Source organism: Hermetia illucens, chromosome 2 (assembly GCF_905115235.1).
Source record: "Hermetia illucens chromosome 2, iHerIll2.2.curated.20191125, whole genome shotgun sequence".
Lineage (NCBI taxonomy): Eukaryota > Metazoa > Arthropoda > Insecta > Diptera > Stratiomyidae > Hermetia > Hermetia illucens.
The window spans coordinates 10352632-10377822 of NC_051850.1; the positions used below are offsets into that span (position 1 = coordinate 10352632).

Genomic DNA, 25191 nt, shown 5'->3' on the forward strand with positions numbered 1-25191 from the left:
GCTTGCGAGGCAAGTTTAGAAATATAAGCCTCATTAACGTTCATGCCCCTACAGAGGAGACTGCAGAGTCGAAGAAGGATACCTTCTACGAGGCAGTAGAACGAATCCTCGAAGACTGTCCCAGATATGATATCAAAATCATACCTGGGGATTTTAACAGCCAAGTAGGGAAGGAGCCCGTATTCAGGCGATACGTTGGCTCCCATAGCTTACACGAAAATACAAATGAAAACGGTTTGCACGGAAAGCGGTCCTCAAACATACATGGGCTTCTCCAGACGAGACCACTTTCAACCAAATTGACCACGTGTTGATCGAATGGGGCCACCTCTCAGCCTTGATGAATGTCAGAAAATATAGGGGGGCCAATATAGACTCGGATCACTATCTCGTTGGCATGGTGCTCCGAGCTCGAATAACAACACCACCTAGAATCCCCTCTGACAATCAGGTGAGAGTGAATACCAAAGCCATCCACAACACAGCCCTCCGTGACACCTATAAAAGGGAAATGGATACCGCAATAACTGCAGTCAACAGAGGTCCTGGAGATGAAGCATCAACAAATGATCTTGACAACCACCTGAAGAACGTTATCATTGATACGGCCACAAACATACTTGGCCCCAGCCGCAAAAGGAGTCGGAACGGCTGGTTTGACGATGAATGTAAGCTAGCTACGGAACGGAAGAATGCCGCATACCGGGTAATGTTGCATTCTCAAAGAACGCGGGCACGCACGGAGACTTATCACGAACTCTGTCGAGCTGAGAAGCGACTTCACAGACGGAAAAAGGAAGCCTGGGAGTCTGTGAACTAGAAAAGTACAGGGAGCAACAGCACCAGGCGCGTAAGTTTTACCAAAAAGTCAGCAGGATGAAGCCTTATACACCTCGATGCTCATCCTGCCGAGACAAAGAGGGAAATCTGATTTCCGACAGAATGGGCATAGTGGAGCGATGGGTTGAGTACTTTGATGAGCCACTGAACAACCAGAACATCGGCAAGTTGGATGTCCCGCCAGCTGAAGACGACGGACAAATACTACCACCACCAAGTTTAGGAGAAACAGTCCGTGCAATTCATCGGCTAAAAAATCATAAGTCGCCAGGAGCCGATGGAATTACAGCCGAATTGGTTAAATATGGAGGCGACCAGTTACACCAAGTGGTTCATCAACTTGTGCTCAAGGTATGGGACAGCGAATCAATGCCTGCGGATTGGCAACGAGGCATTAACTGTCTCATACATAAAAAGGGAGATATCACACAGTGGACCAATTATAGAGGTATCACGTTGCTGAGTGCCATCTATAAGATATTCTCCACTATCTTGCTAGGCCGGATAGCGCCATAAGCCCAGAACATCATTGGCCCATACCAAAGAGGCTTCACTCCAGGCAAATCAGCAACAGATCAGATTTTCTCTGTGCGGCAAGCGATGGAGAAACTGTTTGAATATGGACAACAGCTGCACCATCTATTCATTGACTTTAAAGCCGCCTATGATAGCATAGCCAAGGTAAAACTGTACACGGCTATGAGAGAATTCGGTATCCCAACGAAATTGATAAGACTAACAAGGCTGACCCTGACCAATGTGCGAGACCAGATAAAAGCAGCAGGATCATTTTCAAGACCATTCGACATCAACAACGGTCTACGGCAAGGGGATGCGCTATCATGCGTCCTCTTTAACCTGGCCCTCGAGAAGGTGATCCGTGATGCTGAGGTGAATGCAAGAGGTACGATCCTCTTCAAGTCCACCCAACTACTGGCCTATGCTGACGATATCGACATCATGGGAAGAACCACCCGAGACGTTCAAACTGCCTTCATCCAGATCGAGCAGGCGGCGCGAGATCTTGGGCTGCACATCAATGAAGGCAAGACAAAATACATTGTGGCAACGTCAGCACCGAAGAAGAATCAACCAACAACATCAAACCGCACTGGTCAAACACAAGCACGAACAAGAATAAGGATAGGGGAATACAACTTTGAGACCGTTGACAATTTCTCCTATCTAGGGTCGAAAATCACAACCGATAACAACTACGATGATGAAATCCGCGCACGGTTGTTGTCAGCCAACAGAGCCTACTTCAGCTTACAAAGACTGTTCCGCTCGAAACGTCTCACCATAGGGTCAAAGCTCTTACTGTACAAGACAATGATCTTGCCAGGCCTCATGTATTCCTCGGAAACTTGGGTTCTTAGCAAGAAAAATTGCGAACTTTTGACCGCGTTCGAGAGAAGAATCCTCCGAAGAATTTTTGGCCGATACATGAGGATGGACGATTCCGTAGCCTATACAATGACGAAATCTATGAGCGATACCATGACCGTCCGGTTGTGGATAAAATCCGCCTCAATAGGTTACGGTGGGCGGGTCACTTAATCCGTATGGATGAGGATGATCCCACCCGGAAAGTCTGTAAGGGCAATATCTATGGTAGAAAAAGAAGACGAGGCAGACCCTACCTAAGATGGAGCGATGGCGTGGATCAGGACGCCAGACAGCTTTTAGGGATATCGAATTGGTGGACCTCGGCGCAAAACCGAGATGTCTGGAGTTCCTTATTAAGGCAGGCCTAGACCGGAAACCGGTTGTTGCGCCGTTGATGATGATGATGATAGAGGACAATATTCTGTGTATACTTGCAAAATTTCGTAGAAATCTGGCAATTAACGCCAAAGTTGTAGCAGTTCAAACTTAGCAATTTCGCTGCATCTCTTTCACTGCTTCCAAAGCCATGCAAATCAGATGCTGACGTCATAATTACCCGGAATAATTGACATTCGCCTGAAATATTAAAATTCCATTCAAGAAGAATCTAACTCTCCCTAGCCCTTTTTTAAGGTTTTGTGTAAACACAAAACCTTATTAAAATCGGTTTACTGGGTGTCTGTCTTTTTTTTTGAGGAGGTGGAAATTTTCAAAAGACTCTGGCCTGGGCACATCAGATTGTGGGATTTTTACCCACTAAAACCACCCCCGACTCCCCCCTACCCCGTGGGACCACCTTTAGGTATTACATCACGGGGCGGAGTTAGCTTACTTTAGCTAGGTCTCCTTCCGTCTACCCGCGGGGTTCGCAGCCGCGTCTTCCTCACTTCTTCTGTTTTTCGCAGTTTTTCCTGGATTACAGCGATCATGGAATTGATCGCATCCCAGTCTTCCTGACAGGCTACCATTTTTCGGACAAAATTTTCCGGTGATAGCACTTCACCTAGAGTTTCCTCCAGGTTCCTCCTTTCTTCCACGAACCTAGGACACTGGAAGAAAACGTGCGCCGGGTCCTCTGGGACCCCGCAGTTTGGACAATTAGGCGAGGTGTCCAATTTAAACCTGTACAGGTATTGACGGTATCCTGCATGGCCGGTGAGAAACTGGGTGAGATTATAATTGATCTCCCCATGCTTTCTCTCCAGCCACTCCCCGATGGAAGGGATCAACCTGTAAGTCCAACGACCCTTTTCTGACTGGTCCCATCGCTGTTGCCACCTGCTTATGGATCTCTCGCTTTCGGCTTTTTTCACCTGCGATAAGGGAGAGATGGACCTGGTGTTATAAATGTTCATCATTTCGGTTGCCAGGATGTCAATCGGCATCATTCCAGAAATGACGAACGCTGCATCGTCTGAGACGGTCCTGAAGGCAGAACACACCCTTAGGGATGTTCTTCTGTAGACCGCACTCAGTTTATGTGTATTGCCTAAAACCTGTAGTGCTTTCCCCCAAACTGGGACTGCATACAACATGATAGAGCTCACCACCCTGGCTATGAGCAGCCTGCAAGTATGCCGCGGGCCTCCTACGTTCGGCATCATCCTTGCCAGAGAAATACTCGTGGTGGATGCTCGTTTACAAGTATGCTCTATGTGCTGCTTAAAATTAAGTCCTCCGTCTATCATCACCCCCAAGTATTTGATGGCCGGCTTGGAAGTGATGATACGATTCCCGATTCTAATGCAGGCGTAATTTCTTTTGCGGCGCTTAGTGATGAGGACCGCTTCCGTCTTTTCCTCCGTGAGTGCCAGTCCAGCACTCTCTAACCAAGCCTTAATAACACTGATTGCTTCGCTTGAGTACAACTCAGCATCCTCGAGATGCTTTGCAACCACAACCAGTGCTATATCATCGGCGTAACCCACCACCGTAGCCTCCTCCGGAACCGGAAGGTTGAGCACATCATTATACATGATGTTCCACAGTAGTGGGCCCAGTACAGAGCCCTGGGGGGCACCCGCGGAGACAACGTACTCCTTGGATCCGTCATCGGTATCATACCAGAGTGTCCGCTCTTTCAAGTAGCTATCGATAATAGCGGCGAGGTAGGTGGAAACACCAGTCGTCGCCAGAGACTTTCGTATAAGGTTCCAATTGGCCAAGTTAAATGCATTCCTCACATCTAGGGTCACCAGCACGCAATATTTGCTGGTACAACCCCTTCCGTGAATTGCATTTTCGGCCAAGCCAGTAACCATTTTGATGGCATCGATGGTTGATCTGGCTTTCCGGAACCCATACTGCCTATCTGAAAGGCCCCCTTGGCTCTCGACGACTGGAAGTAATCTATTATAAATGGCCCGCTCCAACATTTTCCCCATAGTGTCTAGAAGACATATGGGTATATAGGAGGACGGTTCACCTGGAGGTTTGCCAGCCTTAGGCAACAGTACCAGCTTCTGTCGCTTCCATGGTGCCGGAAAAATACCCTCCGACATGCACGTTCCAAACAGCTCCGCGAACATATCCGGTCTACTTTTGACGGCAAGTTTGAGAGCCTTATTCGGTATGCCGTCAAGACCCGGGGCTTTACTGTCGCCTATTCGACTGCAGATCTCTAGCAGCTCGTCCCTGGTGACTGGTGGAATCGGCATCACATTCAGGGGGCGCTGGAAGGTGTCAGCACCCCCCTCTTGCTGGGGAAATAACCCCTGGATTATTTTCAACAAGAGCATAGGGCACGTGATTGGCGGAGACGATCGGCCTCTGAATCGTCCTGTCACGATTTTATAGGCGCTACCCCACGGATTTATGTCCGCTTCCGAACAGAGCCCCTTAAAACATTCCCTCTTACTCCGCTGGATGGCGAGCTTGAGGTTGTTGCGAGCTTCCCTATAGACATGCTCCTTTTGCCCCTGATCGATCCTACCTATTGCCCTCTGAGCCGTTCGTCTGGCTCTGTGGCAAATCGGTCGAAGATTGGCAAGTTCACTATTCCACCAATAATTGGGTCTTCTAGTGGGGAATGAACATCTCCTAGGCATCGACGCGTCACATGCTTTAGAGATGCTCTGTGTGACATGGAGAGCTCTATCCGTGGAGGTGCCTGCTTTGCTAGGCAAATCTAGCCACACCTCCATGAATGTCTGCTCATCCATCGCTTTGGCAGACCATCCTGGTGTTCCTCTGGATTTCGGCTTCCGGGGTGCGGGTCTCCTGCCTTGTGGCTCCATCCTTAGTTCAAAGGTGATTGCCTGGTGGTCGCTGTACGTGAAGTCCTCACTAACTTGCCAGGACATGTCACGTGCTAACGCAGGGCTGATAAAAGTCAGATCTACAATTGACCCAGTTCCCCCTTTCCGATAAGTGTTTATATCGCCTTCGTTGGCCAGAACCACATCCAACTGGGCGAACGCTTCTAATAAGCACCGCCCCCTTGCGTTAGTCTCTTTGCTGCCCCACTCGATAGCCCACGCATTAAAGTCACCGGCTATCACCTTTGGACTCCGTCCCTTTGCATCGTGAACAAGATCGTCTAACAGTTCTTCAAACTCGGGCAGTGTGAGGCTCGGTGGGGCGTAACAGCTATATATGAATATACCGCTTATTTTTGCCCACACAAAGCCTCTAGCCGCCTGACCCATGCTATATTGTATGGCTTGACGACCGCACGTCCATATCGCCGCTCCACCAGTCGAATCTGTGACCCATACAGCACCGTCAAGATTTCTGTACGGTTCACTAATGATAGCAATCTCCATTGCGGATTCGTAAGTGGTCTGCGCAAGCAAATCTTGTGCGACCCTGCAATGATTAAGGTTTATTTGTATTAACCTCATTTTTTCACTGCAGTTAACGCCTTCCTAAATTCTGGGCATTTCCCACTTCCGGCAATATGCCGGTTATCCCTTCCCTCCTTTTCTTCGCACAAAATGCATTTGGGGTCTCTATTGCACTCCTTGGCAATATGTGCTTTTTCCCACATCTTCGACATCGATCGGACCGATCGATGCCGCTAGTGCATGCCTTCGCGAAGTGTCCAAACATTAGGCATTTGAAGCACCTTTCTAAGGGGATCTGTTCCCTTAGTCGGCAGACAACCCATCCAATCCGAACCTTCCCCACGGCCAACAACTTCTGCGCTGACTCCACTGGCAGTCGCATTGTGGCCGTTTGAGTACCGCCATAAGCCTTTCTTAGGCTCACGATGGATTCTTCCCTGAAATCCTCCAACTTGAATTGTTCCTTCAAGGCAGTGCAGATCTCTTCTCTGGATGTTACCTCATCGAGATCCTTGCACTGAATATAGATCTCATGTTTTTGAGAACGAACCGCGACATTCTCCCCAAGTGAGTTTAAAACTTGGTAACGAAAGTCGTCAGTTTTACCCACGCTGGATTTTTTCAGCTCAAACATGAGATCACCTTTCTGGGTCCTCTGGATTTTGCTAACATTTCCGCCTAGGTCTTTTAGGTCGGGGTCAGATTTCACCTTCTTCAGTATCTCCGCATTTGTTAGATGTCCTCTGCTGGAGATTACAATTGTCTCCGGGCGAATTCGCACCTTTGGTTTCTTATTTCTTTTTTTATTCACGACCTTAGTCCAACCATCGTTCTTATTTTCTTTCAGTTTCGGTTTGCCAGCCGACTTTCCTACTTTTGGTACTTTGGGCCCTTCTGAACTTTTAGTTCCCTTTGTTGGACTGGTGAAGACCCCTTTTTTCCTTTTTGGGGCCTGTTGATTCGCCAAAGCTTCCCCCTCCTTGTCTCTCACTCTTTTACTTGAGCGAAGGTCGGCGACTTTGTGCTTGGGTGTCACTTGGGTTGCCTGTGACACTGTTGAGGCTGGGATGTCCGGCTTTTCCTTAGGCTTTCTTATTTCTTCCTGTGACCTATTATAAAGCACCCTGATGGCTCACACCATGTTCTTAATGGCTTGGTGCACGTTGTGCTTGTCCTTGATGAATTCGGACAGCTCAACTATTTTAATCCCAAGCTGCATAAAAGGTAGTTCTTCTGGGTCAGGGCTCTGTTCTCGGTGAGTCCTGGCTAGACTACTCCTTTTACTCACTCCTTCACCTTTTTCAGTTGCTGAGCTCCCATGAGCTTTCTCTTTTGTCGGCTTTGATATTGGAGGAGATCGTAAAATTGATGAGCTTCTCCTGCTGCTGCTGGAGTACCTCTTGATCAGATCCGATGGGTGTCGAAATCGCCTTTTTTGGCCAGCTATCTCCTTTTAGCCCATCATTCGTTGCCTTCGCAATTGGTGTTCTTGGCAGAGTTGTGCTTCGTTTGAACACCTCCTTCTCCAAATCTAAAACACTTGTAGTATTAGATGCAACGGTGGCCAAGTTGTCCACCACCGAAGTACTGCGGTCGAGGGATATCGACGGCCGGGAGCCCGCTTGCTCAGTCCCAAAAGCCGCCGGTACTGGGGTTCCGAGCCCCTGCACCGTAAGTTTACTCCTTCTCTCGTCTTCCATGGTGGTTTTATGTTCTGGGTATCCTTCCCATAGCCATTTTGGTCCACGCACCAGAGATGAGCAAACACTAGCCCATACACAGTCAGAAAAGAAAAGTGCATGAACACATATTTACACATCAATAGGTATGCCCCTATCCGCCACCTGGGATCGCGCCTGATGGGAGATCTGGCAACTGCTCACAGATCCGTCTGTCTGTCTGTCTGCCCCTATCCGCCACCTGGGGTCGCGCCTGATGGGAGATCTGGCAACTCCTCACAGATCCGTCTGTCTGTCTGTCCGTCACACGCATTTTTCTCGGAGACGGTTATAGCGATTGACACTAAATTTGGTAGAAAGGTGGGAACTGTGAACGCTCACGCATACAGTGAATTACATTCTTTTACGTCGAATTGAAGGGGTGGTCCCCATACATGCAAAAGGGGGGTGTAAAATTTTTTTTCATCAAATATAGTCATGTGGGGTATCAAATTAAAGGTCTCGATTAGTACTTTTCGAACCCGATCTTAGTTTCGACATTTGATGGAAAGGTGGGGAGCGCGGGGGGTTGAAAGTGATCACTTCCTTAAGGGGGTCATTCTCAGAAACTACTAAAGTGAAAAATCTGAAAAAAATCAGGAGGCTGCCACTATATGGTGCCTGGGCTCCGAAATACCTTCCATGCCGATATCTGTATAAATAAAGTTAATAATAGTATATTACTACAATTTTTTGTAATTGGTTAGAAACCCCCTTTAAGTTCATCCTAGTACAATGAAATTTTGCAGTGATATAGGCTATAATATAGAGCATGATCTTACCAAGTTTGGTGGAAATCGCACTATTACTAACAAAGTTATAATACCTCAAATTTGTTGCTTCTTAGAAAATTGAAGACTATGAATGTCAATATCACCCGAAAGTGGATACTCTCACATAATATATGGATATATTACGTGCTACGTACTAAGAAATACACAAAACCTTTCGTACCTGAAGCGTCCAGCTTCCGGTTTCCCGACTTGTTTATATTTGATGTTGGTTAAATTGTTGGCATTTGCTATTAATATTAAACTCAGAGTGTGAAGCGTATGAGGTTGACTATTTCAATACAGGACTTTCCATCAACTGATTTATTTAAATTACTTTCTAAAAAATAGAGGCCAATAGAATTTTTAACTATGTGACATGGAACTGTCAGGCTCATCGCTCCTCACATCTTCTTCTTTTTCTTCAGCCTTCAGTTCACAAGCGGGGTCGGCTCGTTGTGATCGGTTTTGTCATTTTATTTTATCAAATGCCTGATCAGGATGTAATCGTGAGATCTTCAAATCCCCATCCTGTGTATCATGCGACCATTGTTTTGGCCGGCTTTTTGGTTGCTTGCCATTGACTTCGATGTTCTGACAAATACTGGTTGTTGAATTCTCGTTAGCGTGAATTACGTGACCACACCATCGAAAACGCCTCTCTCGCAGTTTTTCCACGATCGGTGCAAACCCATATTGATCGCGGAAATTCTCATTTCAAACGTGATCAAAACATGTCATGCCGCCAGTGCAATGCAACATCTTCGTCCCCATTACCCCAAGACGCCGTTCATTGTCCTTTATAGTCAACACTCAAACTATAGAGAGCGGCAGACGGACGACATTGCAGTAAATTTTAGATTTGGGACGTGCGCTGATACGTCGATCACAAAGAACACCAGTTGGGGAATGCCACTTCATCCAGATTGCGTCAATGTGTGAAACAATTTCATTACGCTGTTCTCCATTGGCAGATAGCATTGACTCGAGATATTTAAATCGCTGAGTTCTGGTAATGGCGGTAACCTGCCCAGAACTGAGCGACTTAAATATCTCGGGTCAATGCTATAAGCCAATGGAGAACTACATACGTTATGCTCCTCACCTAGCGAAACACAAAACCTTTTATACCTAAAGCGTCAAGCTTCCGGTTTCCCGACTTGTTAGTCTTTTTTCTCATATTCACTACGTAATTTGAGTGTTAGTCACCTACAAAGTTTTCGTTTCAAGAAGTCAGGAGGGTTGGAGTAGCAGTTGATAAGCATAACAGATAAAATCCAACGTCCGGCGAGGTTGGCTCAAATCAGAAATAACGATATAACAAGCAGATTACGACTGTAAATAATTGACTGATAATACCTCGCCTGTAACCTAAGTGAACAGTCCAAACTGTGGCTTGACTGTAATATTCTCTTCAAATTACAGATACAAAATCTCTCACCCCAATAATGTCTCACTGAGGCAATCGAACTGAGATAAGAAGTGAACACAGTTGGATGTACTCTCAGATGGTTTTGCTCGTTCCAAGCCTTCAGTTTTAGATAGGAAAGTGGACTACATTCAGTGTTAAGTTCGTCTAATATAGGAACCAGTGGAACAAAGGTAGGTATCACTGTCCTTAACAATATCTAGACCTCCATTACTTGATATTCCATTTTAGATGAATCCAGGAGAGGGAACAACTCAAAAAACACTCTCCGATCTCAATGACGATTGTCTTCATCGTATACTGTCATTTCTACCTGGTCTTGATAAGCTCATCCTCGGCAACTGTTTGGGCGAAGGTAGGGTTCTCCACGTAGTATCAGGAAATGATGTGTTTGAAATGAAGGAGTGTAGCAGACGTTTAACAGTGGATGAGACCAAGCAGATATTAGAACGTTTTGGATGCCAAATCAAGAATATTTCCTTAGCTCTTCCTACTTCTTTTAGACCTTCCGAAAGAAGACGCCACTACGAATTAATAGCAGCACATTGTCGTAGCCTGGAAGCTATTCGCTTGTTTGATCCAGCCTGTGAATCTGAACTGGAAATATTTCAGAAAATATTATTCACCAACAAATCTCTGGAATCGATTTCTGTAACGGCAGAGGATGAAACATTTCAAAACCGACTTTTGTCAACAGTTGGACATGTGCAGAGCATAAAGTATTTAGAATTATCTTCATGCTATGTGAGTGGAGCAGAGATAAGTCAAATGACTAACTTAGTCGCCTTAAAAATCCATGACTGCTGTTTTTTTAGAGAGGAAGATTTCATCAAACTCATGAATGGAAATAATCTGAAATTCCTTGAAATGTCGTATTGCCCTCTGCAGACCGCTGCGCTTCAAGCTGTATTTGATACACAGCATGAATTAGAGTATCTGAACATCAGCGGAATAAGATACTCCAACTATGCATCAATTGGACAATTAAAAAAGCTCAAAGAACTCATCTTATTATTTTTTCTCGAACATGAACTTATATCAGCTTCAGAAGGGATTGCAAATCTTCCTAATCTTGAATTGTTGGAAATATCGAATATTTTTAAGTCTCCCAAAGTAGCTAAAATGTTCCTGAGTCGTATTGTATCCTTGAAGGACCTGAAATTTCTCTATCTGCCCCAATGTCAGCTTCTTAACGATAACGATCTTCGAGCAATTGCTTTGAAAACACCCAACTTGGAAGAGTTGCGGATCAATATCGATGCTGAAGCCAGTGTTAGCGCTGACGGACTTGTTGAATTAATTCGGGACTTAAAGAATCTACAGAAATGTGATGTGACACCTGACGCAACAAGACTCGATTTGGATCTACTGCGCAGATTTATAGAAGCTAAAAAACAGGGAAATCCCCAACCACTTAAGATATACTGGGGAGGCGACATCGACGAGGATCTCCTTAAGGTAAAGGTATTTCTAATATGCTGTTTCGTTTGATTTATTTGAGTACAATTCCTTACAGTCCCCACTATATCTTGATAACTTGGATATAGTGGAGTTCAGACGAGGGGAATTCCCTTACCGACACCGTTGGAGAAAGAATAAACTATTTTTGTTCAAATGACCAAGTCAAGTTCAGATTTCTAACTTTCACATTACGCCGGTTCAGGTCGAGAGTGCAGGCGATAATTTAGGCAATACCCAATTTGCTTAAATTATGGGCGAGTAAATATGTGTTTTTTATGTCCTTACAAGAAATATTTGTGAACCTTGTTGTTTTTACATTAAAAAATATTTTTGAAAAGAAAGCCTAGTTTTTCACCCTGCATTCTATATAAAGTGTGTAATGAACTCTGAATATTGAAATGGTCAAAAGACCATCCTGCGTGGCAGGCGACTACCTAGAGGGAAGAGCTATCCCAAAATCTGAAGAAAATTGGCTAAATTGACCGTTTAGCTCCGCCCGCAAATACTGAAGCTCTAAACCTGAATATGAAAAAACAAGTCGGGAAACTGGAAGCTTGACGCTTCAGGTATAAAAGGTTTTGTGTTTCTCTATGTGAGGAGCATAAAGAACTGAGCGATTTAAATATTTCAAGGGGCAGGTTACTGCTATTGCCAGAACTCAGCGATTTAAATATCTCGAGTCAATGCTATCAGCCAATGGAGAACTGCGTAATGAAATTGTTTCACACATTGGCGCAACCTGGATGAAGTGGCATTCCCCAACTGGTGTTCTTTGTGATCGACGTATCAGCGCACGTCCCAAATCTAAAATTTAATGCAATGTCGTCCGTCTGCCGCTCTCTATAATTCTTAGTGTTGGCCGACTATAAAGTTCAATGAAAGGCGTCTTGCGGTAATGGGCACAAAAATGTTGGATTGCGCTGACTGCATGACACGTTTTGATCACGTTTGAAATGAGAATATCCGCGATCGATATGGGTTTGCACTGATCGTGGAAAAACTGCGAGAGAGGCGTTTTCGATGGTGTGATCACGTAATTCACGCTAACGAGAATCCAACAACCAGTATTTGTCAGAACATCGAAGTCAATGATAAGCAACCAAAAAGCCGGCCAAAACAATGGTGGCTTGAGACACTGGATGGGGATTTATAGGTCTCGCGATTACATCCTGATCAGGCATTTGATAAAATAAAATGACGAAACCGATCACGACGAGCCGAACCCGCTTGTGAACTGAAGGATGAAGAAAAAGAAGAAGATGTGAGGAGCGACGAGTGCGCGACAGCTCCGTGTCACATAGCTAAAAATTCCATTTCCCTCTATTTTCTAGAAAGCGATTTAAATAAATCATTTGATGGAAAGCCCTGTATTGATAATAGTCAACCTCATACGCTTCACACTCTGAGTTTAATATTGTTAGCAAATGCCAAAAACTTAACGAACATCAAATATAAATAAGGTTTTGTCTTACACAAAAACAGTTCCACCGCGCGAGTTATGTCCCCATGACGACAACCAACATATATCATATGCATATAATATCTTGCATTTCTAAAAGGTTAGATATTGTCTTCTATTTGTAGTTAAGTCTAAAATTGATACACCAGTAGCTTACTCCAAACTACAATTTTATTTTATTGTGTGTACATATATTTCGGGAGCAACTTACTCCCTTCATCAGTACTAAGCTACTGAAAACAATTGCGATTATACGGTTCTTTGTACTAGCTTTGTACTGATGAAGAGAGTAAGGTGCTCCCGAAATATATCTACACACAATAAAATAAAATTGTACTTTGGAGTAAGCGACTGGTCTATCAATCTTACATTTACCTACAATCCGTTTTTCGCTTTAGTAACCATAAAATCATTGTAAATTGCACCTTTTCCAAATTCCACATAAAATACACTTTTCCGGCAAGTGAGGTCATTGTATCAAATGTTTTTCTAGCACACGCCGGATGTGCATTATCGAGTAAGCATAAAATATTGTATTATAAAAGTCAGAATCACAAATTAATGCAAGAGTTCGCTCCGAGACTTCGAAGCGAACAGACGTGTCGCAGAGTATACGAAAACTTACAGTGCGCGGTGATTTGTTGAAATCACCAGTTCCGAAAAGTAAAAATGAATAACCAGAGTGGAGCAACATACCTGAAGGAAGTATCGTCCAGTGCACGTTATACAGTGCATCTCAAAATTTTTGAGACACTGTATAGTGTTTTTGAAAAGGTAAACTACAAGAAAATTTTGTTATTTCAGATAGCAGCGGAAGAAGACCTACAGCCACACAGGACGGGCTTGGGGACAAGATGTCCGCCAAGAGGAGTAAGGTGATACTCCCTGGCGAGATGTCCTCCGAGGAAAAGGGGAGCACGGGCCCCGAAGACAACGGGGGAACTTTGGGTCTGCAAAAGGAAATTGCAGACCTGAAAAGCGAGAAGGCAGCAATGGAACAACAACTAGAGTGCCAGCAATTGCTCATTAAGCAATTACAAGTGCAATTGGCAGCGTTGGAAGAGAAGGTCCGCGCTGGGACGGCATCAGCGCAGCTTAAACCACGACAACAACTGGAGCAACGACAACATCAACTACCGTCGCAACAACAACACCAGCAACCGTCGCAACAACAACACCAGCAACCGTCACAACAACAACACTAGCAACCGTCACAACAACAACAACAGGAAAATGAACTAAATCAAGAAGCCATTGAGATGGACATCGTGGGATCCCCTGCATCCTACCCTGAGGTCGTCATCGACGAAGGAGACCCCTTCAACTTCGTCCGGAGACGCAACAAGACAACGAAAAATAAGGTTAGTGCTAAGAGTGTAACTGCCCCACCACAGCCATCCACAAATCCTACCCCGACCCCAAAACCCAAAAAAACAAAAATCCCCGCCATAACCGGGTACAACCTTAATGTGCCCCATTTTCTTAGATTGCTTAAAGCTAAGGGATTGAAAGCGTCCCTTAAGAACACGAGGGCGGATAGAACCCTCATCTTTACCGAGACGGCGGAAGAACACGCCCAGGTCTTCGCGCTCATGAAAGAGCAAGGGCTTAACGCCACAACTAAGACCCCCCCTTCTTTGCGAAATAAGTCCCTAATTATCCGAGGGCTTCACAGGGAAACGGACCCCACGGATATCCTGCAGGAACTACAGACCGACCACCCCGAGTTCAAACTCAACACGGTGGCGAACTTAGTTACCCGCAGAGACAAAGCTCTGCATAGAGAAGTCCCTACCCTCCTGATGAAATCTCAATCGGGACTATTTATCGCCACGTTCGAGCCCTCTCAAGAGCTCACAGAAGTGATGAAGGTTAAATACATCCTTCATCAAAAGATCTCCTGGCAGAAAGTCATGAGCTTTGAAGAAGTGCAGTGTTACAACTGCCAAAACTTTGGGCACATTGCGCAAAACTGTACTATTGTACACAGATGTGTCAGGTGCACCAAAACACACCCTCGTGGGGAATGCACGAGGACAGCAGCAGAGGGAGTGCTCTGTTGTAACTGCGGACAAGCAGGCCACCCAGCGAGTTATCGCGGGTGCCCAGCTTATAAAGAAATGGTAGCTAGGAAGGAAGCTGCCAAGCAAAGAAGAGCTAATGAAAGCTCCCAAGCCAAGCATGCAGTGACACAACTGTCACAAAGCTTGGCCAGACCCAGCGTATCGTACGCGCAAGCTGCCAGGAATTCTGCACCAAGAGTGGCAGCACAACCTGCTCCCACCCCCGCACCAAACGCCTTCCGCGAATTGGTGCAATCCCTCGCGACGGCCTCCACCAACGAGCAGCGGCAATTCGCTGCAATTAAACTTATAATGAACCTATGGAGTTAAATATCGTTACCTTTAACTCCGCGTCCCTGATCTCACACGCCCAACGTGCCACTGCCCAAGTGTTGATCGACAGTCTGAAAGCAGACTTATACTGCGTTTCAGAAACTCACCTCAATAGCAGGCATAACGTGCAATTCACCGGGTATAATATTATCCGGAACGACAACAACACTGGCGCTGCCCTTTTAGTCAGAAAAGACTACGAATTTGAGGAAGTCGTTATACGAAACCTGCTTACCTCTTCCGCTGCGGCGGCAATAGTAAAAACCACTGATGGTAGACGGATTTTGGTAGTTTCCGTCTACATCAAATGCAACTGTCTAACTGAGCAACTGGGACAAGATCTTAAGATCTTGGGCAATCTCCAGTTAAAGTACAAGTACCTCATTTTCGGTGGCGACTTCAACTCTAGGCACACCTCCTGGGGCGATACGGCAGTCAATAGAAATGGGGAAACCCTGCTTAAATGGATCCAAGACCCTTACTCGCCAGCCTATGTCGATTTGGTCTTGCCAGATACTCCGACAAGACCCAGTAGCCAATCAACCATTGACTACTTCCTCCTATCTGAGGAAACTTCCCTGAACTTTCAAGTGATATCGTGCACTACTCTACCAGGCATGTCTGACCATTTCGCAGTACAACTTAAACTGTCCTCGTCCTCCCAACTGCGAAAGCGAGTAATGACCACCGTAAGGTTCTTCGCCCACACTGATTGGGACAAATTCAAGGCAGACCTTGCACCAAGGCTGAACTTGAAAAAACTCACAACTGACCGCAATCTATCAGACATGGAGATCGACGAAGCCATCACCTTGGCCACAGATGCCATTAATACTGCTACACGCAGAAACACAAGGCTTATTAAAGTCGACGAGTTACAATATAACTCAGTCCCCCACGATATCATGCTCCATATGAAAGTCAGGCAAATATGGCGTAGGAAACTCAAACGGATTTTCCACAAACTCGGAAATAAAGTTAATGCTGAGTATAAAGCATTACTTTCCCGGATTAATTGTCTGAGTACAATAATTCGGCAAAGAGTGGCGAATTTCCGCAACAAAGAACTGACAAGGAAACTAGCAGATATTAAGCCCGGCCCAGATATGTTTCAGCATATCAACAGGCTAACCGGCAAACACAAGTCCCGCAATATCGCTCTCTCCAAGAACGGGGAGCACATCTGCAGTGACGCTAGGAAAGCGCAAGTTCTCGCGGAATCTTTTGAGACTCAGCTCAATTCCCCTCCGCCTCAAAACAACCCGGCTATATCGTCGATTGTTGATTCAACAATCAAGGCCTTCGTCTCTGAGAGCTCCAGGAAGCTAACAAAATTCACCACAACCAACACCTCAGTCAAGCCATCGGAATCGCAACATTTTCTGAGTTTACCTCAGCTCACCGACTTAACCAGAAACCTCAACGGTAAAAGGTCAGCCGGGCCTGATGAAATCCCGAACTTCGTCATAAAGAACCTCCCCAGAGCCTCACTGAAGTTTTTATTAGCAGTTTTCAACAACTGTATTAATAACGGCTACTTCCCATCCACATGGAAAGTTGCAAAAATTATTGCGATCCGAAAGAAAGGAACCTCCAACGAGCCAAGCAATTTCAGGCCCATTTCCCTATTATCGAACCTTGGCAAACTGTTTGAGAAAGCATGGACAATTGGGCTAGTCCAGCATTGTAATCTCAACAAAGTCATCCCTGACCACCAGTTCGGATTCCGTTCTAAACACGGAACCCAGCACGCACTGAGCTATCTTCACGACACTGTCGTCTCAAGACTTAACGTCAATAACAAACCTACAGTAGCATGTGCGTTAGATTTAGAAAAGGCCTTCGACTCCGTGTGGGTAAACGGACTTATATACAAATTGATAGATAATGACTTCCCTGTCCCGATAATAAGACTTGCGTTAAGTTTCTTCGAAGATAGGCACTTTTATGTCAGCGTGGGGAATGAATTCTCCGATCTCTTGCCGGTAACGTCGGGTGTACCGCAAGGATCCATTTCTGGGCCAACCTTCTACAACATCTTCACGGCTGACGTTCCGATCCCCGATGACGGCGTTGAACTGATCCAATTCGCCGATGACACGCTTATCTTCGCTTCGAACCTCCACCCCAACAGGGCAGCCAAAGCGGTTGAGAAATACATTGTAAATCTCTGCAGGTACTACCGTAGTTGGGGAATCAAGATTAATGAGGGAAAAACGCAAATCTGCACCTTTAGGAGAAAATCTAGATACTTAGGTTCTAGAGGCATCCATAGGAAAGCTAAACGCTTGAAAATGAGAATCGGGAACACCACAGTGAGCGGATCTACTTCGATCAAATACTTGGGAGTAACCCTGCATGAACTCCTCAAGTTCAAACCCCACCTTCAGCTCGCTATCAGCAAGGCACGCGGTGCAGTCAGTAGCATCTACTATCTTCTTCGCAAGACAGTAGGTCTCAGCACCAAAACCAAACTGACCCTGTATAAGGCCCTTATAAGACCCGTTATATGTTACGGAGCACCAACTTGGATCTCTTGCTCCAACCAAGCAATGGCAAAATGCGAGTCATTCGAACGCCGAATCCTTAGACATTGCACAGGCTTGTCTTACAACTGGAAAACAAAAACGATCGGCAAAAACGCCGAAGTGTACAGGCGAGCCAAAGTCAAGCCACTTCGAGAACACGTTCTCACAATAATGGAAAGGTTCTTCGAAAGAACGGAGGACCACCCCAACCCATTAATTCGGCATCTCTACCAACAGGGTAAAACCTCCCCATTGGCCACATTCTTAAGGCCCTGCCAAATCGTGAGTTCATCTCTAAGACCCAAAATCCTAACCCTTTTTGAAACTCCTTGCCTGGTAGGGGTAGATAGAGGATAAGCACAGAAATTGTAATGTGCTCATTGTAAATAGTAGTTAAGAATTATTTATGTTAGATTAAGCTAGGTTAAGTTAAAATAAGTTAGGTTAAGTTATATGTAACTAGGTTAAGTAAGTAAAATTTCACCTTCTCGCGCCTTTAGTGCGGGCGCAGTTTGAATATGCAAAGTTCTATAAAAAAAACAAATTGTCAAGATCGATGTATATGATAAGAATATACACAGTAAAGTAAACTACAGAGAAGGTCGGGTTGGCCAAACTATGTAATAGTCACCCGTTTGATAGCGTTAAGATCTATTAGCAGTTATTAAGCTAGCATTAAGTAATCATTGTCTAGTTGTAAGTCACTATTCAGAAAATAAATGAAATGAAATGAAAAATTAATGCAAGACATTCTTGAGAGATCAGCCGAACGCAGCAGACGCCTTTGGACAGCAGCAGAGTGGTAAAAGTTTTTGAGAATTGTTAATTACAAATTTATTTTCTTTTTCAGGAGTGGTTATCTTTTAGGTACCCTTTAGTGATAAGCGTGGATAGTGTTAAGTTTTTGTGGGTAGAAAATAGTTTTTGTTTTTGAAGAATTTTCAGCAGAAATCGTTATGGAGATGAGGGCCCAGAAAGCCCCAGAGGTCCGATCACTATCGGACCAAACCCAAGAAAAACTAATCGCCAGTCTGCAACGCCGTCTGGATGAAATTAATAAACAGCTAGCCGCTGTGAAAATTGAGATAGAGGAGCAGCGGAAGCAGAACGAGAGTCTGACAGCCCTCATTAAGAGCTTGCAGGAGTCAATAGACCTGCAAAACAGGGAGAAGAAAGAAAACGGCAAGCGTTTACGTATCGAGAGTCCACAAGTGTCGGACTCTGAAAGTAACTCCTCATCGGAAGAGGAGATGTCCACCGACAACACGGACAACACCGCCACCGAGGAGGAGGAAGATGTGGACTTTCCACCTCTGCCGCCACCGAAACCAGTGCCAACTCTTCCGCCCATTTTTAAAAAAGCAGTAGTTCAGGACAGGAAAGTCCTAAGGCTAAAGAAGCCGAAAAGGATACGGTACCCGTGATTTTAAGACAGCCATCAAAATGGCCAGCCATTGAGAAAGAATTGAGAAAAAGGAAAATTAATATCCTTCACGCGAGGAGGATACACCTGGGAGTGAGAATAACTCCAGAGCAGTCGAGCGACCACCGGAAGATCACGAAATTTTTTAGAGAAAGTGGAATTCAATTCCACACATATCTTCTCCCAGAAGAGAAGAACATCAACATTATAATCCGGTGGCTCATAAAAATGAAGAACGGACCCTCCAGACTATCAAAGGTGTTAATGCCGAAAAACGAAACCGGCAATTCGATCTGCCACTTGATTGTGAAAATCGAGTCCCAAAAACCGAGGACTTCGCAATCGCAGTGCCATAACTGTCAGCAGTTTGGACACTCTGCGAACAACTGTTTCGCTGACGCACGTTGCGTTAAATGCGAGGGATCGCATCACTTTCCCAAATGCGAGAGGAAGCAGGAGCAGAAGGCAACCTGCACCAACTGCAAAGGGGACCATCCAGCCAGCTACGGCGGATGTCCAAAAAACCCTAAAAATATTAAAAGAAAACCTTCGCCCAGATGGCGAAATCTAATTCTTCTCCACAGGTACCACAGGTAACACAACCAATCAACAAACCGACAGGAAAAACTCCAACAGCACCGAAAATTCCCTCTTCCTCAGCGAACCCGAAGCCTGTGCAAATGGATCAAGTGCTGAGCAGCATGCAAGCACAGATACAAAACATGATGGAGTCAATGATGACTAAAATGATCCAAAACCTGTTTAGCTCTCAGATCCCTCTAGGCAACCCAACTAAGATCCACCATGGTAAGCATTAAGTTTAACATTATCTCATGGAACGCAAATTCCGTAAAAGGAAAAATGAGAGAATTGAAAGAATTCCTTTACGAGGCAGAAGTAGATATACTACTCATCCAGGAAACGTTCCTCAAACCAACAGACCCACTTAAAGTACCCAACTACGACATATATAGAAACGACCGACTTACTGGCCGTGGAGGAGGAACCGCAGTCCTCATTAAGAGAAGCATCGAGCATCACCGCCTGGAAACTCCACTCATCACTGGAATGGAAGCTACAGTCATCGAGGCAAGGACAGGACCAGCTGATATAAAAATTATATCAGCCTACCGTCCACCATAAGCAGATAATTTTTCAGAGGACCTTCAACTGCTACTCAACGAGGACAAACCGACTTTTCTCGCCGGGGATCTGAACGCGCGTCATCGAGACTGAGGAGCAACCCGAAACACCAAAGCAGGGAGAGAACTGCTCGCTTTCCTAAACGGAAACGAAGCAACTATTCACGCACCAGAGGAACCAACACATTATGGACGCAGCACAACCGGCACCATAATTGATGTGGCTATTACAAAGAATTACAGCAACCACGTCACAATCAACGTGTTGGACGACCTCTCGTCGGACCACAAACCGGTGTTATTTTCAATATACAACTTATATATTGAAAATCCGCCGAAAATGATAAAAACCACCAACTGGGACACCTACCGCCATATTCTAAGACAATACACCACAACCTCAAAACTAGAAACTTCGGAGCAGGTAGAGATAGAGATTCAAAACTTAACCGCCCAACTAACTTCAGCCAAGCAGGAGAGCTCAACGGAGACAGAAGTAAACGACCAACAATACTTCCGGCTCCCAAGAAATATTAAAGAAAGAATAAGGGAGAGAAATCGCATCAGAAAAAGAGGAAGAATGACAGGAGATCCCAATCTGAAAAGAGAAGCGAATCGGCTCACTAACGTTATCAGAGATGACATTGACCGATTCAGAAACGAACAGTAGGCAAATGCCTACAATTCATGGTCCCAATGGCCTTGAATTTTATAAAGAGGGAAAGGCCGAAGCGTTCGCGGACTCACTCGAACTCCAATTCAGGGAGAACACCGCATCGGACGACGAATCTGAAGAAGAGTACGAGCCAGAAACAGAGACACAAGATGACTCAACACAAAGAGAAGACTGGGAACTGCAAACAGATCAGGTGGAAGTCCAAACCATCATCCATGGACTAAGCAGCAAAAAAGCCCCAGGATGGGATATGCTTACAAACGAATGCATCAAGAATGCACCGAATAACATCGCCGAATCAATCACCGCAGTAATAAATGCAGTACTCCGTCTCAGAACATATCCAAAAGCATGGAAAAAGTCCATCATCATCCCTCTGCTGAAGCCGGGAAAGAACCCAACCTTTCCACAGAACTGGAGACCCATCAGCCTACTTCCAACAATTGGAAAAATTGCAGAAAGGGTAATACGGAGCAGACTGCAGGATTAACTCAACGAGCTCAACATCATCCCAGAGGAACAATACGGATTCCAAAGAGATCATTCATGCGAGCTTCAACTGGCCAGAGTAGTCCAGCACATTCGCAGCGTTTTGAACAAGCGGAAATCGACCGGACTAATAATGTTCGATATATCGAAAGCTTTCGATAAAGTCTGGCACGCAGGGCTCCTAGCCAAACTAAAGAAATTTAAAATATCTGATTCAATGGTAAGACTGATCCAATCCTTTATTGCAGATCGCAGTTTTAGGATGGCACCGTAGGGGCACCAATCAACGGAAAAAAGAATAGAGGCAGGAGTACCCCAAGGATCGCCGCTTTCCCCGCTGTTATACACAGTATTCACGGCGGACATTCCAAGACAATTTAACCGCTTCACAGGGATCTCCTTATTCGCGGACGACACATGCCTCTTCCACACATCGAAACAGGCACGCCTCATCACTAGCAATCTTCAGAAGGCAACCAACACAATGTTGGAATACTTAAAAAAATGGAAGATAAAAATAAACCCGGAGAAGACCCAGGCAATCTTCATCACAAGAAAGAGAGAACAGAAACCGGGAAAAATCCAAATCGAAAATCAGCCCATCGATTGGAAACCAACAGCGAAATATTTAGCACTGACTTTCGACAGCAGACTAAATTGGAGAAAACACATAAAGTTGAAAAGAGATGCATGCACAGGTACGCTGAAATCCCTTTACCCTTTAATTAGATCTAAAAAACTAAACATTAAGAATAGACTTTTAATTTATAAACAATTAATTCGCCCATCTCTGCTATACGGGAGCAGTATTTTTTACCAAACGTGTAAGACATATAAAAAACAACTGCAAATATGTCAGAATATACCTGTAAGAAAAATTTTTAATGTCCCGCATTACATAAGAAATCTAGATATACATAGCGATCTAAGATTAGAACCTATAGATAAGTTTATTAAAGATAAAGCCCTGAAATTGTTCAAAAAAATTGATTCCCACAAGAATAAAACTCTAAATATTTTAAAAGCAGAAAAACAGAAAAAAGAAACTTATCCTAGCTTAAGGGCATTAGTATTATAAGAATGTATAGTATTTTAAGGTAATTATCATAGTATTATAAAGTAATATTATTAATATTGTTAGTTAAGATAAAATTAGTTAAGTTAAAGTTAGTTAAGATAAAATTATTATTATTAGTATTGTAAGTAATTTATAACTAGTATAAGATATAAGTTTTACAACGTTGTTGAAAAAAAAAAAAAGAGGAACGTTAACCAACCAGCGTAAAGATGGACAACAATGTCCACAGCGAAAAGGGGAGCAAAGGTGTCGAACACCAGCTCCAGATTCATCACAGTTCCAAGCAGTTCCAAGTTAATGCAAGAAGTTGTAATCGAGAATCTGGCAGAAACGCTGCCCAAATAAATTCTCAAACATTTAAATATTCGCTTTTTTTAAAAAAGTTAGTGCATAGTCCATAACTCGCGTGACCTCCTGAGTCAACAAGTTCATCGATCCATACTTGCATAGACAACTTAATTAACAAATGCACCTTCTTGCTGCATCAGCACTACGCGCAGTATAATTGTTACTCTGTAAATGAATCGCTGCTAGTCAGCCAATAAATAGTTTTTTTTTAAAAACAACTTTAAGTTTTTGTTTAACTTCCACACGCAAAATATAATTTAAATTATATTCGAATTGTAGCTATTGTTCTTTCGAAAATTTTTCCATACTTTCAGTCGCCATTTTATATGTTTCTGAGTTGGCAATGTTGCATTTCACAGTACACACATATATTTCTGCGCATCTTAATTCACCATTTCGGCCTGCTGTGACCACATTCACGGCTATGCATATCTACGCTTATGACTTCAGAAAACCCTTCTTCTTACAATGTTAACTTACTTTGCTGGTCGTCACGTGACTGTCGCCAGTGAGCGTTCAAGCAAAAAGGACACTTGGGCGACATCTGTCCTCGAAGGACGCATCGAAAATTAGCCGTTCGGACCGATGGAAAAGGGAAGGTTCAGAAAATGCTGATGTGCAGCGAAGAATTCAGTTGCGTTGATGAAAGGTGGCGTTGGTGGCTACAAAAAGATTTGTATTCACACATGAAAGATTAAAAAATGAAACATTAGTCATTCAACTCAGAACTGACAAAAGATTGCGACGTCAAATTATATATCTCGCCTGTAATCTAAGCGAACTATCCAAATTGCTGTTTAGGAGTAATATTCTCCGGAATCCATTCATAGACACAATATTACTCACCCAGTAAAGTATTAATCGGGCAATCGAAGTGACACAAGAAGTGAATACAACAGATGGGCACATGCAGATGTTTTTCTTTGTTTCGAGCCTTTATTAGAGTGGAAAGTGGACTAATTCATAGTGAACTTCATCTAACCTAGCAATCAGCAAAACAAAGGCAGGTGTCGCTTGTTGTTAAATCTGATTATTTCAATTTATTAATCATAGTAAAGTGTCTTTTATAAGTATAACCTCACTATCTAGTTTATCATTTTCTGATGAAATTTACATTTCAAAGTACCAAGTGGATGGCGGACTTAGGACTCCCTCAATTCCTAAGCCGGCTTTAGGCCTGAATTATAATTTGGCTGCTTGAGCCTCGATATAATTCACACAAATATCGTGTTTTTGAGTTTATCCAAACGAGCAAATACCATCTTGTAGTCCCCTTGGTCCCGCTGCTCGCAGGGCAGAGGTGAGGTAACGTCTGACAAATTACGTATGCCCTGGATGAAACTGCATGTCTAACTATACGTATATAATAAAACGATTCAAAAAATATGACAAACAGTTAACTAACTATTATTGTTAGCAACTCGTATAAGAAGGTCAAAATTAGCGTTAGCCACATTACTTCTTTAACGCTATGGGCCATAATAGGACCGCCTCCAAAGTTTGTTCTACTGGAAATCACGGCTTCTTTCTCAGATCCCTCCAGTAATAATTATGGTTTGACCAGATTTTAACTTGTCTTTATTATTCAAACAAAAAAACATTCTTTTTTATTTATTTAAATTTCAATTGATAGAATCTCTTTATAAATAAGTAAATAGTCTTTTACGGCGCTCTGTGAGTTCTGGCTTAAGAATATACAGAAATACAACGATAGCGAGGGTCCTCAGAATGCTCGCTTTCTCTAATTTGTTCAAAAATTTCAACGATATTAGCTGGGCAATCTGGGTCTCGGCGAAGTAAGACGGTGGGACTCTGGCGATTACTTCTCCCTCTCTCTCTCTTTCTCCACACTGATGGCAATGTACCTTTGTACTCTGGAAAGCCGAGTGGTAACAGATGCGAATGCGGTGTCGAGTTGCTTTCGACAGCTATCATAAGGCGCGCTCTTTTGGCATGGGAACAGATTTCTGATAAAATTCTGACAGCAAGATTTCGGTCCATGGTAAGGAGCCTCACAATTGTACAGTGCTATGCATCAACGGAGACTTCCGATACAGTTGAGAAGGATTCTTTCTATGAACAATTATAAGCAATTCAAAAGAGGCTTCCTAAAAGTGACATTGTGAATGTGATTGATGATCTGAGTTCCAAGGTGGGCTCTGACAACTCCTCGCTCGGACGATAATGGTGGGAAGTTTGTAGATTTTTGTAGCTTCCACCGCCACCTTATTCAATCACACAGTTTACCATAAGGTCAGAT

At 44.1% G+C, this 25191-nt stretch overlaps 2 protein-coding genes across 5 annotated transcripts in view; one reads left to right on the forward strand and one right to left on the reverse strand.

Moving 5' to 3' along the window:
- Window positions 1-25191, reverse strand: part of LOC119647842 — a 142887-nt gene that overhangs the window by 37190 nt on the left and 80506 nt on the right. The window lies entirely within an intron of this gene.
- On the forward strand, window positions 9726-11834 carry LOC119647840. Of its 3 annotated transcripts, none has more exons than XM_038049094.1 (4): window positions 9726-9839; window positions 9928-10104; window positions 10163-11389; window positions 11448-11834. In XM_038049094.1, exons 3-4 carry the CDS (start codon window positions 10163-10165, stop codon window positions 11547-11549), a joined length of 1329 nt encoding a protein of 442 aa, XP_037905022.1. In that variant the 5' UTR covers window positions 9726-9839; window positions 9928-10104; the 3' UTR covers window positions 11550-11834. The 3 variants fall into 3 exon arrangements, with proteins under 3 accessions (XP_037905022.1, XP_037905021.1, XP_037905020.1); XM_038049093.1 differs by having other exon boundaries at window positions 9774-9868; XM_038049092.1 differs by having other exon boundaries at window positions 9801-10104.

Excerpts from the sequence above, each read along its gene's own strand:
- LOC119647840 (XM_038049094.1), top strand. The coding sequence starts at position 10,163 with ATGAATCCAGGAGAGGGAACAACTCAAAAAACACTCTCCGATCTCAAT. Across the intron at positions 11,390-11,447 it reads TCGACGAGGATCTCCTTAAG|TCCCCACTATATCTTGATAA; the intron begins GTAAAGGTATTT and ends AATTCCTTACAG.